The 15,833-nt window shown below is 40.9% G+C and overlaps 1 protein-coding gene across 1 annotated transcript; it reads left to right on the forward strand.

Annotated features, from left to right (window-relative positions):
• Positions 1-1,644: 1,644 nt before the first annotated feature.
• Positions 1,645-7,313, forward strand: LOC135525101 (dual specificity protein phosphatase 13A-like). The gene is made up of 3 exons (XM_064952853.1): positions 1,645-1,920; positions 2,236-2,453; positions 4,915-7,313. Exons 1-3 carry the CDS (start codon positions 1,784-1,786, stop codon positions 5,133-5,135), a joined length of 576 nt encoding a protein of 191 aa, XP_064808925.1. The 5' UTR covers positions 1,645-1,783; the 3' UTR covers positions 5,136-7,313.
• The last annotated feature ends 8,520 nt before the right edge of the window (positions 7,314-15,833 follow it).

Here is a 15,833-nt window from a genome sequence, read left to right on the forward strand (position 1 = left end):
TCTTGCCTGATAAAGAACCTTTGAGTTAAACGTGTGGGGTTCCGTTTAGAATTCTTCTTAATTCTAAAAGGTTCTTGAAAGGTTCCGGAAGCCTGCAGATGTGTCCCTTTCATAGCACACAGAAAATTGGCCAGTGTTAACTAGTGTAGATTGTTTTCAGTATAATTTCTAATGGTTATTCAATAGGTAAATTAACACTGTAAAATGTTACATTAACACTCAGTGTTGTAAAAGAACCTCAGTGTTGGGGTTAATAACTAGAGTTTAACCATTATTATATTTTCCAGCATACTCTATTGCACGTTGATTTTTATAATCGTTTGTTTCAATATTAATGTTTTTGCATGTACATTGATTAATCAATCAATCTAATGCTACTTAAATATAAATAACATACATTTTTCTAAACTATTCCAATCTGTTACTTGGACTTATTGCACCCGGGACGGTCCCATATTTCAGCCCCTTTCAGGTGTCTTTGACTGTTCTTTTTACCAAAAGGTCCATTTGTCCGCAGGACGCACCAACTCATTTGGGCAACAAGAGTGTAGGCCTAAGGACAATGGCCGAATGTCATTTTTTTGGTGTTTTATAACGGATGTGTTTCCATTCGTCAAATGGATTGGATTTGGATTCTAGAATTACTTTGAAGTGGACAAACTTGTGCAGGTACAGTGAGGGGGAAAAAGTATTTGATCCCCTGCTGATTTTGTACGTTTGCCCACTGGCAAAGGATTGATCAGTCTATAATTTTAATGATTTAATGTTTATTTGAACAGTGAGAGACAGAATAACAACCAAAAAAATCCAGAAAAACGCATGTCAAAAATGTTATAAATTGATTGGCAGCAGGTAGTCTAGTGGATAAGGATGTGAGCCAGCAAACGCAGAGTTGCCATTTCGAATTCTGGATCTTATGGGAAAAATCTGGTTGGATGCAAACTGCAACCGGAGGGTGGGGAGTGGGGGGTATCAAAATCCATTGCCATTTAAAAACCCCACAACAACTGCTCCACGGGCACCCAGTGTGGTGGCTCCAACCTCTCTAATATGTGTGTGTCTTTCGGAGGTTGGAATCAAGTGGAAGTCAAATTTCGGTTGGACATGAAAGTGAACGAATAAAATGATTTTAAATCTATAGTATACTGTAGAAACACATCTTTAACATGTCCGTCGGGTGCTCCCTCTCTGTTTGTGGTTTATTGAATTAAGGGTCTTTGTCTGCATCCCAAACGACACCCTATTCCCTGTATACTGCTTTACTTCTGACCAATTTTTTTTATTTGACCTTTATTTAACTAGGCAAGTCAGTTAAGAACAAATTCTTATTTTCAATGATGGCCTAGGAACAGTGGGTTAACTGCCTGTTCAGGGGCAGAATGACAGATTTGTACCTTGTCAGCTTGGGGGTTTGAGCTTGCAGGCTTCTGGGTGCTGGTCCAATGCTCTAACCACTGGGCTACGCTGCTGCCCCAAGGGCCCATAGGTTTCTGATCAAAAGTAGTCATAGGCAATCGGGTGCCATTCTCGGACACACACCCGGGGTGGTGTGAAAGGACACAGTCACAGCCTCCAGTTTGTGATCCTGCCCTCTGCCTGACTAACGCGCGTAGCCTGAGCGCTCCATATTGGGTAACTGTCCCAGTGAGGGTAAACAAACGCCAGCTCACACATATCAGCTGAAGTGGGAGTATAGAGTGTACTGCTGCTTTAACACACTGAAAACATTGAGTAGTAGCCTAGTCATTCATTTGTAATTTGAGGGGAATTTGTCATTGGAATAATGGCAGCCCTGAAGACCAAAAAAGAACCCAGGAAAGAGTACCTATCTGTGAAGGACTTGGAAAAGATTTTGGATTCTTGCACGTTGCGGTTGACCCAGATAAATGAGGTTTGGCCGAACATATTCATAGGAAATGTGTAAGTATTCCTTTGAATAATTATTAATCTAAACCGCATTACACTTAGTTTATAGTTCATTTCATTAGCATTTGTAGATAAAAATACTCATGCAGTTATGATCAATTCTATGTCGATGTCACAGTAAACAGATCAAGTATAACCCAAGGTCATATCATAGGCTACTGCAAACATCTAATGTAATTCAACAGAAGTATTGTTTATCGTTGGTACAGTTTCTGACGAGTTAAACTATTTTACAAACTAATATAGCTAGTGCTGCACTACATGTACAATAGTTCAGTCTCACCACCTTCTCTCTCTTTGTCTTACCAGGGCAATAGCCCAAAACAGGAGTACCTTACAGAAGTTAGGCGTCACTCATGTTTTAAACGCTGCTCATTCCAAGCGAGGCAGCATAGGGGACCACAGATTTTATGGCAACAGCTTTGTTTATTATGGTATTCCAGCAGAGGACTCGACTCACTTTGATCTGGATGTTTACTTCAAGCCCGCAGCTGATTTCATTCACAAAGCATTGAAACAACCAGATGGTAAGACTCCTATTCTAAGTCAAGTAGGGCCAATCAGCAGTTGAAACTATAACAAAGTGTTTTGCCTGGCCCTGTTTGTTTGTTTACATTTCCAGTGTTTACAAACAATGGTGTTAAACAAGCTTATATTTTTAGTTCTGATGGGCTACGACAGTTCAACTAAACATTTATAAGTTATATTCTTCAAGAATAAGTCCAAAAATTGATGTAGCAACTGTTGATTTTCCCTGTAATTTTATATAGAATATCTTTACATGCAGAGTTCTGAACAGCAAAAAAAGATAATTTGAAGTTGACACATTTCATCTGTTAGGCTGACATTTGGTCTTTACAAAAGCACCAACCTCAACGCCTTCCCAGAGTACACCACTCTGTCCCTATATATATAGTATCACCGACCTTAACTCCTTCCCAGAGTACACCACTCTGTCCCTATATACAGTATCACCGACCTCAACTCATTCCCAGAGTACACCACTCTGTCCCTATATACAGTATCACCGACCTCAACCCATTCCCAGAGTACACCACTCTGTCCCTATATATTGTATCACCGACCTTAACTCCTTCCCAGAGTACACCACTCTGTCCCTATATATAGTATCACCGACCTCAACCCATTCCCAGAGTACACCACTCTGTCCCTATATATAGTATCACCGACCTTAACTCCTTCCCAGAGTACACCACTCTGTCCCTATATACAGTATCACCGACCTTAACTCCTTCCCAGAGTACACCACTCTGTCCCTATTTACAGCATCACCGACCTTAACTCCTTCCCAGAGTACACCACTCTGTCCCTATATATATAGTATCACCGACCTTAACTCCTTCCCAGAGTACACCACTCTGTCCCTATATATAGTATCACCGACCTTAACTCCTTCCCAGAGTACACCACTCTGTCCCTATATATATAGTATCACCGACCTTAACTCCTTCCCAGAGTACACCACTCTGTCCCTATATATAGCATCACCGACCTTAACTCCTTCCCAGAGTACACCACTCTGTCCCTTCACCGACCAACTCCTTCCCATATATAGTATCACCGACCTTAACTCCTTCCCAGAGTACACCACTCTGTCCCTATTTACAGCATCACCGACCTTAACTCCTTCCCAGAGTACACCACTCTGTCCCTATATATAGTATCACCGACCTTAACTCCTTCCCAGAGTACACCACTCTGTCCCTATATATAGTATCACCGACCTTAACTCCTTCCCAGAGTACACCACTCTGTCCCTATATATATAGTATCACCGACCTTAACTCCTTCCCAGAGTACACCACTCTGTCCCTATATATAGCATCACCGACCTTAACTCCTTCCCAGAGTACACCACTCTGTCCCTATATATATAGTATCACCGACCTTAACTCCTTCCCAGAGTACACCACTCTGTCCCTATATATAGTATCACCGACCTCAACTCATTCCCAGAGTACACCACTCTGTCCCTACATACAGTATCACCGACCTCAACCCATTCCCAGAGTACACCACTCTGTCCCTATATACAGTATCACCGACCTTAACTCCTTCCCAGAGTACACCACTCTGTCCCTGTATAGCACCGACCTCAACCCATTCCCAGAGTACACCACTCTGTCCCTGTATAGCACCGACCTCAACCCATTCCCACAGTACACCACTCTGTCCCTGTATAGCACCGACCTCAACCCATTCCCACAGTACCCCACTCTGTCCTTGTATAGCACCGACCTCAACCCATTCCCAGAGTACCCCACTCTGTCCCTGTATAGCACCGACCTCAACCCATTCCCAGAGTACCCCACTCTGTCCCTGTATAGCACCGACCTCAACCCATTCCCACAGTACACCACTCTGTCCCTGTATAGCACCGACCTCAACTCATTCCCAGAGTACACCACTCTGTCCCTGTATAGCACCGACCTCAACTCATTCCCAGAGTACACCACTCTGTCCCTGTATAGCACCGACCTCAACCCATTCCCACAGTACCCAAGCCTGTCCCTGTAAAGCACATTGAATAGTTAGTTATACAGTAACTACTTCCAATCCTCACAAAGAAGAATAAGAAATCTTACCTTGCAGATCTTTATAAAGAACTTTATAAAGTCTAACCATGGATCCTCTCAGAGAGCCTCACCACCAGAGGACAGGCAACTCTCTCTCTGCAAAGGCAACTTAAATGATCAAAGGCAATGAATTATGGAAACTATTTTTAGATCTCTGAAGGGAACCGAAAGGCCACAGTTTGAGGCAGGCAGTCATGTATGATATTAATAACATGGTGGCCTCTCACTAATCCCTCTCCATCACTTTCTTCTTCTCTCTTTTCATCTTTTCTCGCCACTTCTCAGGCCGTCATTCTAAATAACAATTAGTTCTTAATTGACCCGCCTGGTTAAATAAAGGTTACATATATAAAACAAACAATTCTCCCCTCTCCTCTTCTCTCCTCTCCAGGGAAGATTCTCGTCCATTGCATTATGGGTATGAGCAGATCGTCTACCTTGGTGTTGGCGTACCTCATGTTGTATTGTCACATCCCCCTCCATTGTGCTCTTCATAAAGTAATCCAGAAAAGAGCCATTTACCCAAACAGGAACTTCCTGGCTCTGCTGCTGGACCTAGATCTTCAGCTGAAGAGAAAACAGAAAACGTGGAAAACCTGTCTGATTCTGTAGAGATCAGAACACAGCAAAGCAGACCAAACCTCACAAGTTAATATTTGTATCAGTGCACAACGAAGAAGCTTGAAAAGAGGAAGTTGATTTTCAAATCAAGTGGGAATGAATCTATGTCAAATCCCTTTCTAGTGTACAAACTACCTAAAACAAACAAGTATACCTCACCTACATACAGTATGTTGAATAAAATATGTTGCAACATTTTGGGGGATTTATAATTCATTTGAAAGAGCAGACTGTTATTGGCATTATAAACATATGTATGGATGTTGTATATATTCAGCAGTGCCATCAAACGCAATCATTGGTAAAACAGAGCTCAGACAATGGCTGTGTCCAAAACAGTGAAGGGACATTCTTTTAAATATCAACACAGAAGACACGAGCAGTGTCTCTAAAGCTATTTTGTCGCTGCCGACAAAAAACAAACAAAGTGTGTCCACTCCCACTCTCCATACCTACTGGTAGCTCACATAACCTTGGGGGTATGCAGAAGACATGCCAGAATTATTGAGCCCAGGTCATTCAGGTGTAAAAATAGAAAGAAAGAGTTAAGGCAGATGTCTACCACCTACAGCCAGTTGTGCTGCTAGAATACATGTACAAGAGCTCCGGTTTAATGAGATTCTAATATGTTTCATGAGTAAGTAGTCTGTTAGAAGAATAACTCATTTCTGTACAATATCCATTTGGATATACATTAGCAACACCATCCTAATATTGAGTTGGACCTCATTTTGCCCTCAGAACAGCCTTAGTTTGTCAGGGTATGGACTCTACAAGGTGCCTAAAGCGTTCCACAGGGATGCTGGCCCATGTGGACTCTACAAGGTGCCTAAAGCGTTCCACAGGGATGCTGGCCCATGTGGACTCTACAAGGTGCCTAAAGCGTTCCACAGGGATGCTGGCCCATGTGGACTCTACAAGGTGCCTAAAGCGTTCCACAGGGATGCTGGCCCATGTGGACTCTACAAGGTGCCTAAAGCGTTCCACAGGGATGCTGGCCCATGTGGACTCTACAAGGTGCCTAAAGCGTTCCACAGGGATGCTGGCCCATGTGGACTCTACAAGGTGCCTAAAGCGTTCCACAGGGATGCTGGCCCATGTGGACTCTACAAGGTGCCTAAAGCGTTCCACAGGGATGCTGGCCCATGTGGACTCTACAAGGTGCCTAAAGCGTTCCACAGGGATGCTGGCCCATGTGGACTCTACAAGGTGCCTAAAGCGTTCCACAGGGATGCTGGCCCATGTGGACTCTACAAGGTGCCTAAAGCGTTCCACAGGGATGCTGGCCCATGTGGACTCTACAAGGTGCCTAAAGCGTTCCACAGGGATGCTGGCCCATGTGGACTCTACAAGGTGCCTAAAGCGTTCCACAGGGATGCTGGCCCATGTGGACTCTACAAGGTGCCTAAAGCGTTCCACAGGGATGCTGGCCCATGTGGACTCTACAAGGTGCCTAAAGCGTTCCACAGGGATGCTGGCCCATGTGGACTCTACAAGGTGCCTAAAGCGTTCCACAGGGATGCTGGCCCATGTGGACTCTACAAGGTGCCTAAAGCGTTCCACAGGGATGCTGGCCCATGTGGACTCCAATGCTTCCCACAGTTGTGTCATGTTGGCTGGATGTCGGTTGGTTGGTGGTCGGTGGACCATTATTGATACACACGGGAAACTGTTGAGCGTGATAAACCCAGCAGCGTTGCAGTTCTTGACACAATCACACCGGTGCACCTGGCACTTACTACCAAATTAAATAAAATCACATTTTATTGGTCACATATGCATATTTAGCAGATTTTATTGTGGGTGTAGCGAAATGCTTGTGTTCCTAGCTCAAACAGTGCATTAGTATCTAACAATACACACATCTAAAAGTAAAATAATGGAATTAATATACAAATATTAGATGGAGCAACGTCGGAGTGGCATTGACTAAAATACAGTAGAATCGAATACAGTATTTACACTACCAGTCAAAGGTTTTAGAACAGCCTAGTGGTTAGAGCGTTGGACTAGTAACCGTAAGGTTGCAAGTTCAAACCCCTCGAGCTGACAATCTGTTGTCCTGCCCCTGAACAGGCAGTTAACCCACTGTTCCTATGCCATCATTGAAAATAAGAATTTGTTCTTAACTGACTTGCCTGGTTAAATAAAGGTAAAAAAAAAAAAAAATTCAAGGGTTTTTCTTTAGTTTTACTATTTTCTACATTGTAGGATAATAGTGAAGACATCAAAACTACGAAATAACACATATGGAATCATGTAACCAAAAACGTGTTAAACAATTCAAAATATATTTTGTATTTGAGATTCTTCAAATAGCCACCCTTTGCCTTGATGACAGCTTTGCACACTCTTGGTATTCTCTCAACCAGCTTCACCTGGAATGCTTTTCCAACAGACTTCAAGGAGTTCACACATCCTTCACTCTGCGGTCCGACTCATCCCAAACCATTTCAATTTGGTTGAGGTCGAGTGATTGTGGAAGACAGGTCATCTGAGGCAGCACCACCACTAGACAGTGTCACCAGCAAAGCACCCCCACACCTCCTCCTCTGTGCTTCACGGTGGGAAATAGACATGTGGAGATGATTCGTTCACCCACATCGCGTCTCACAAAGAGATTGTCCTCAGCACAAGGTACACCTGTGTAATGATCATGCTATTTAAACAGCTTCTTAATATTCCACACCTGTCAGGTAGGTGGCTTATCTTGCCAAAGGAAATTGCTCACTAACAGGGATGTAAACAAATGTGTTCACAAAATTGGAGAGAAATAAGCTATTGGTGCGTATAGAATTGTTTTCTTTTCAGCTCATTTTCCTTTTCAGCTCATGAAACCAACACTTTACATGTTGCGTTTATGTTTTTGTTCAGTATAGAGCAGAGCTGCAGCTCAACATGAACACTATGGAAATCAGCTTTTTGCCCCTGACTTGAGAAGAGGATATGTGTCACGACCTTCATCTGTAGAAGGAGGAGCGGACCAAAATGCAGCGTGGTTGTTATTCATTTTACTTTAATAAAGAAACTGTACACGAATAAACTAACAAAACAACAAACGTGCGAAAACCTAAAACAGTCCTATCTGGTGCAAAACACAGAGACAGGAACAATCACCCACAAACACACAGTGAAACCCAGGCAACCTAAATATGGTTCCCAATCAGAGACAATGACTAACACCTGCCTCTGATTGAGAACCATATCAGGCCAGACATAGAAATAGACAAACAAGACATCCAACATAGAATGCCCACACAGATCACACCCTGACCAACCAAAACATAGAAACGTACAAAGTAAACTATGGTCAGGGTGTGACAATATGTACTTATAGATACATGAAGAAGAAGATGATCGTATAAAGCACATTGTTTTGTACTTGTGCAGAGACTTTAGCTGCACCATTAAACCTTCCCAGTTGTTTTTACTGTAACTTACAAACAACTAAGGGGGAGAAGAGATTTTTTTTATTTATTTTTTTTTACAGTATTTTACTGTAATTTTAGGGGGTATAAAAGGTATAATACCACTTTCACTTCAAGGGGCCTTAACAAAGGCTTCCACACTGGTAATGAATACAGGATAAAACAGGCCAAAGGACGTGGCAAATAGTGACACTTGCCACCACTCCAATCTGTCCCCTATACACATTTAAGTGTAGAAACACTACTACGACAAATCAGTTTAATTGGCACAGGACTCTCGCTCACGGGCGGCACAAATTTAGCCTCTTCATTAGCCTCTTATACGCCCACAAAATATGTTAAGGAGCCAGGAACACACCTCTTGCACTAAGATGCAGTGCCAGTAGGGAGGCCCAAATGACAGTAAAGTACTGTTAAACCAAAGTTTATTTGGAATTTACAGTATAACTTACTGTTTATGCCTAAAAACAATCACCAAGAGTGCATTGCCATATACTGCAAATAATTAATACATGTTTTATTGTATAATACTGTCAAAACAACTCTCTCTCTCTCTCTCTCTCTATCTCTCTCTCTTATATATATAAAGCTATCAAAATGTTGCAGTGCACTTCCATATGCTACTCCAGGCCTCTTTTACAAAAGGTCACACAAACAGATTTGGTCTCAATGACTCGTCCCCACGGACATGACAATAATTCTCCATAGCCCACCACTGAGCATCACATTAAATCTCTACATCCCAACTGTAATTAAAATAATCAGCTGCAGCTGCATTGCTAATGGTTTATTTACAATGACAATGACTAGGATAAATAAGTCTGATCTCTAGCCAATGCCGAGAGCAGAATCAGTCCAAGATAAACGAACGCAAATATATACAGTATGAATAATATATAAGGCTTTTCGCATTCCCAGTGTGTAAATGTTGCTCTCGTTTGAAGGAGAAAAAAAGGGATATATTTTATACAGTATTAGTTATACTGTATAATACTGTATATATAGAATACCGATTCTGAGGAAAGAAATGTGTTTTATTTGAGAGTTACTGTATTAAAGACAAGTTATTGTAAACTGTATGGCACTTTTATCTGGACTTCCTGATTAGTTATACATACAATGAATACATATGGGGCGGCAGTGTAGCCTAGTGGTTAGAGCATTGGACTAGAAACCGAAAGGTTGCAAGTTCAAATCCCCGAGCTGACAAGGTACAATATCTGTCGTTCTGCCCCTGATCAGGCAGTTAAACCACTGTTCCTAGGCCGTCATTGAAAATAAGAATTTGTTCTTAACTGACTTGCCTAGTAATATAAAGATTAAAAAATAAAATAAAAATATATACTACCCCAGAACAAAGGAACTGAAGTGCTATTCTTAAAATATGTGTTTTTGTGTTGTTTATAAATGGGGTTGAGGGCAGAGCAGATGGATGCAACAGGTGGTTAAATATAGTTGTGTTTTATTGAATAGTATTGTGCCGTACTCTATCATGTCATATTGGAATCTCTAATAAAAACGTCAATGTCTGACTCCAATAGCAGACTAAGTAGGAGGTCTACCACCAACAGGAGATTCATTCCCACCACCATCACCAGCACCACCCAGACAGCAAGACAAGCCCTGGGGCAGCAGCACAGATAACTGTTTGGGGGGCTCCGAGAGACAGACGTGGACCAAACCAGGGACCCGTGGGCATATGGACGAGGTCCAGCCCTAACCAGGAGACATACTCAAATCAAATCAAATGTCATAAGTCACATGCGCCGAATACAACAGGTGTAGTAGACCTCCCAGTGAAATGCTGAATACAACAGGTGTAGACCTTACAGTGAAATGCTGAATACAACAGGTGTAGTAGACCTCCCAGTGAAATGCTGAATACAACAGGTGTAGACCTTACAGTGAAATGCCGAATACAACAGGTGTAGTAGACCTCCCAGTGAAATGCTGAATACAACAGGTGTAGTAGACCTTACAGTGAAATGCTGAATACAACAGGTGTAGTAGACCTTACAGTGAAATGCTGAATACAACAGGTGTAGGTAGACCTTACAGTGAAATGCTGAATACAACAGGTGTAGTAGACCTTGCAGTGAAATGCTGAATACAACAGGTGTAGGTAGACCTTACAGTGAAATGCTGAATACAACAGGTATAGGTAGACCTTACAGTGAAATGCTGAATACAACAGGTGTAGGTAGACCTGACAGTGAAATGCTGAATACAACAGGTGTAGTAGACCTTACAGTGAAATGCCGAATACAACAGGTGTAGTAGACCTCCCAGTGAAATGCTGAATACAACAGGTGTAGTAGACCTGACAGTGAAATGCTGAATACAACAGGTGTAGTAGACCTTACAGTGAAATGCTGAATACAACAGGTGTAGTAGACCTTACAGTGAAATGCTGAATACAACAGGTGTAGTAGACCTTACAGTGAAATGCTGAATACAACAGGTGTAGGTAGACCTTACAGTGAAATGCTGAATACAACAGGTGTAGTAGACCTTGCAGTGAAATTCTGAATACAACAGGTGTAGTAGACCTTACAGTGAAATGCTGAATACAACAGGTGTAGTAGACCTCCCAGTGAAATGCTGAATACAACAGGTGTAGACCTTACAGTGAAATGCTGAATACAACAGGTGTAGGTAGACCTTACAGTGAAATGCTGAATACAACAGGTGTAGGTAGACCTTACAGTGAAATGCTGAATACAACAGGTGTAGGTAGACTTTACAGTGAAATGCTGAATACAATAGGTGTAGTAGACCTTACAGTGAAATGCTGAATACAACAGGTGTAGTAGACCTCCCAGTGAAATGCTGAATACAACAGGTGTAGACCTTACAGTGAAATGCCGAATACAACAGGTGTAGTAGACCTCCCAGTGAAATGCTGAATACAACAGGTGTAGTAGACCTGACAGTGAAATGCTGAATACAACAGGTGTAGTAGACCTTACAGTGAAATGCTGAATACAACAGGTGTAGACCTTACAGTGAAATGCTGAATACAACAGGTGTAGTAGACCTCCCAGTGAAATGCTGAATACAACAGGTGTAGACCTTACAGTGAAATGCTGAATACAACAGGTGTAGTAGACCTCCCAGTGAAATGCTGAATACAACAGGTGTAGACCTTACAGTGAAATGCCGAATACAACAGGTGTAGTAGACCTCCCAGTGAAATGCTGAATACAACAGGTGTAGTAGACCTTACAGTGAAATGCTGAATACAACAGGTGTAGTAGACCTTACAGTGAAATGCTGAATACAACAGGTGTAGGTAGACCTTACAGTGAAATGCTGAATACAACAGGTGTAGTAGACCTTGCAGTGAAATGCTGAATACAACAGGTGTAGGTAGACCTTACAGTGAAATGCTGAATACAACAGGTATAGGTAGACCTTACAGTGAAATGCTGAATACAACAGGTGTAGGTAGACCTGACAGTGAAATGCTGAATACAACAGGTGTAGTAGACCTTACAGTGAAATGCCGAATACAACAGGTGTAGTAGACCTCCCAGTGAAATGCTGAATACAACAGGTGTAGTAGACCTGACAGTGAAATGCTGAATACAACAGGTGTAGTAGACCTTACAGTGAAATGCTGAATACAACAGGTGTAGTAGACCTTACAGTGAAATGCTGAATACAACAGGTGTAGTAGACCTTACAGTGAAATGCTGAATACAACAGGTGTAGGTAGACCTTACAGTGAAATGCTGAATACAACAGGTGTAGTAGACCTTGCAGTGAAATTCTGAATACAACAGGTGTAGTAGACCTTACAGTGAAATGCTGAATACAACAGGTGTAGTAGACCTCCCAGTGAAATGCTGAATACAACAGGTGTAGACCTTACAGTGAAATGCTGAATACAACAGGTGTAGGTAGACCTTACAGTGAAATGCTGAATACAACAGGTGTAGGTAGACCTTACAGTGAAATGCTGAATACAACAGGTGTAGGTAGACTTTACAGTGAAATGCTGAATACAATAGGTGTAGTAGACCTTACAGTGAAATGCTGAATACAACAGGTGTAGTAGACCTCCCAGTGAAATGCTGAATACAACAGGTGTAGACCTTACAGTGAAATGCCGAATACAACAGGTGTAGTAGACCTCCCAGTGAAATGCTGAATACAACAGGTGTAGTAGACCTGACAGTGAAATGCTGAATACAACAGGTGTAGTAGACCTTACAGTGAAATGCTGAATACAACAGGTGTAGTAGACCTTACAGTGAAATGCTGAATACAACAGGTGTAGTAGACCTGACAGTGAAATGCTGAATACAACAGGTGTAGTAGACCTGACAGTGAAATGCTGAATACAACAGGTGTAGTAGACCTTGCAGTGAAATTCTGAATACAACAGGTGTAGTAGACCTTACAGTGAAATGCTGAATACAACAGGTGTAGTAGACCTCCCAGTGAAATGCTGAATACAACAGGTGTAGTAGACCTCCCAGTGAAATGCTGAATACAACAGGTGTAGACCTTACAGTGAAATGCTGAATACAACAGGTGTAGTACACCTTACAGTGAAATGCTGAATACAACAGGTGTAGTAGACCTGACAGTGAAATGCTGAATACAACAGGTGTAGTAGACCTGACAGTGAAATGCTGAATACAACAGGTGTAGTAGACCTGACAGTGAAATGCTGAATACAACAGGTGTAGTAGACCTCCCAGTGAAATGCTGAATACAACAGGTGTAGACCTTACAGTGAAATGCTGAATACAACAGGTGTAGACCTTACAGTGAAATGCTGAATACAACAGGTGTAGACCTTACAGTGAAATGCTTACTTACGAGCCACTAACCGACAGAGCAGTTTAAAAAAACACGGATAAGAATAAAAGATAAAAGTAACAAGTATTTAAAGAGCAGCAGTAAAAAAATAAAACTATATCCAGGGTGGTGTCGGTACAGAGTCAATCTGTGGGGGCACCAGTTAGTTGAGGTAGTATGTACATGTGTGGAAAGGTCTTAGAGACTTACCCGGAAATGGTGAGTAAATGCTAGAAGTTATTTTCGGTCGTAAGACATGGTAGAGGCAAAGTAATGTACAAAAAGAGTAATAAAATAAGTTACAAACAATGCAGAAAAACAAACAAAAAAAACAATCGGTTGGGGGCATGTAAAACATCTGCCTTCTGCTCCAGCGCCATCTTACAAGGTGGTGCTGTATACTATATGTGTTAGTATGTACTGTATGTGTTAGTATGTACTGTATGTGTTAGTCTGTACTGTATGTGTTAGTATGTACTGTATGTGTTAGTATGTACTGTATGTGTTAGTATGTGCTGTATGTGTTAGAATGTGCTGTATGTGTTAGTATGTGCTGTATGTGTAAGTATGTGTTAGTATGTACTGTACGTGTTAATATGTACTGTATGTGTTAGTATGTACTGTATGTGTTAGTCTGTACTGTATGTGTTAGTATGTACTGTATGTGTTAGTATGTACTGTATGTGTTAGTATGTGCTGTATGTGTTAGTATGTGCTGTATGTGTAAGTATGTGTTAGTATGTACTGTACGTGTTAATATGTACTGTATGTGTTAGTATGTACTGTATGTGTTAGTCTGTACTGTATGTGTTAGTCTGTACTGTATGTGTTAGTATGTACTGTATGTGTTAGTATGTACTGTATGTGTTAGTATGTGCTGTATGTGTTAGTATGTACTGTATGTGTTAGTATGTACTGTATGTGTTAATATGTGTTAGTATGTACTGTATGTGTTTGTATGTACTGTATGTGTTAGTATGTGTTAGTATGCACTATATGTGTTAGTATGTACTGTATGTGTTAGTATGTACTGTATGTGTTAGTATGTGCTGTATGTGTTAGTATGTACTGTATGTGTTTGTATGTACTGTATGTGTTAGTATGTGTTAGTATGCACTATATGTGTTAGTATGTACTGTATGTGTTAGTATGTACTGTATGTGTTAGTATGTGCTGTATGTGTTAGTATGTACTGTATGTGTTAGTATGTACTGTATGTGTTAGTCTGTACTGTATGTGTTATTCTGTACTGTATGTGTTAGTATGTACTGTATGTGTTAGTATGTGCTGTATGTGTTAGTCTGTACTGTATGTGTTAGTATGTACTGTATGTGTTAGTATGTGTTAGTATGTACTGTATGTGTTAGTATGTACTGTATGTGTTAGTCTGTACTGTATGTGTTAGTATGTACTGTATGTGTTAGTCTGTACTGTATGTGTTAGTCTGTACTGTATGTGTTAGTATGTACTGTACGTGTTAGTATGTACTGTATGTGTTAGTATGTACTGTATGTGTTAGTCTGTACTGTATGTGTTAGTCTGTACTGTATGTGTTAGTATGTACTGTATGTGTTAGTCTGTACTGTATGTGTTAGTCTGTACTGTATGTGTTAATATGTACTGTATGTGTTAGTCTGTACTGTATGTGTTAGTATGTACTGTATGTGTTAGTCTGTACTGTATGTGTTAGTCTGTACTGTATGTGTTAGTATGTACTGTATGTGTTAGTATGTACTGTATGTGTTAGTATGTGCTGTATGTGTTAGTCTGTACTGTATGTGTTAGTATGTGTTAGTATGTACTGTATGTGTTAGTATGTACTGTATGTGTTAGTATGTACTGTATGTGTTAGTATGTACTGTATGTATTAGTATGTGCTGTATGTGTTGGTTTGTGCTGTATGTGTGGGCATGTGTTGGTTTGTGCTGGTATATATTAGTATGTGCTGTATGTGTTGGTTTGTGCTGTATGTGTGGGCATGTGTTGGTTTGTGCTGGTATATATTAGTATGTGATGTATGTGTTGGTTTGTGCTGTATGTGTTAGTATGTGCTGTATGTGTTAGTCTGTACTGTATGTGTTAGTATGTACTGTACGTGTTAGTATGTACTGTATGTGTTAGTATGTACTGTATGTGTTAGTATGTACTGTATGTGTTAGTATGTACTGTATGTGTTAGTATGTACTGTATGTGTTAGTATGTGCTGTATGTGTTAGTATGTGTTAGTATGTACTGTATGTGTTAGTATGTACTGTATGTGTTAGTCTGTACTGTATGTGTTAGTCTGTACTGTATGTGTTAGTATGTGCTGTATGTGTTAATATGTGTTAGTATGTACTGTATGTGTTAGTATGTACTGTATGTGTTAGTCTGTACTGTATGTGTCTTATGTACTGTATGTGTTAGTCTGTACTGTATGTGTTAGTATGTGTTAGTATGTACTATATGTGTT

The sequence above is a fragment of the Oncorhynchus masou genome, chromosome 31 (genome assembly GCF_036934945.1).
Source record: "Oncorhynchus masou masou isolate Uvic2021 chromosome 31, UVic_Omas_1.1, whole genome shotgun sequence".
Classification (NCBI taxonomy): domain Eukaryota; kingdom Metazoa; phylum Chordata; class Actinopteri; order Salmoniformes; family Salmonidae; genus Oncorhynchus; species Oncorhynchus masou.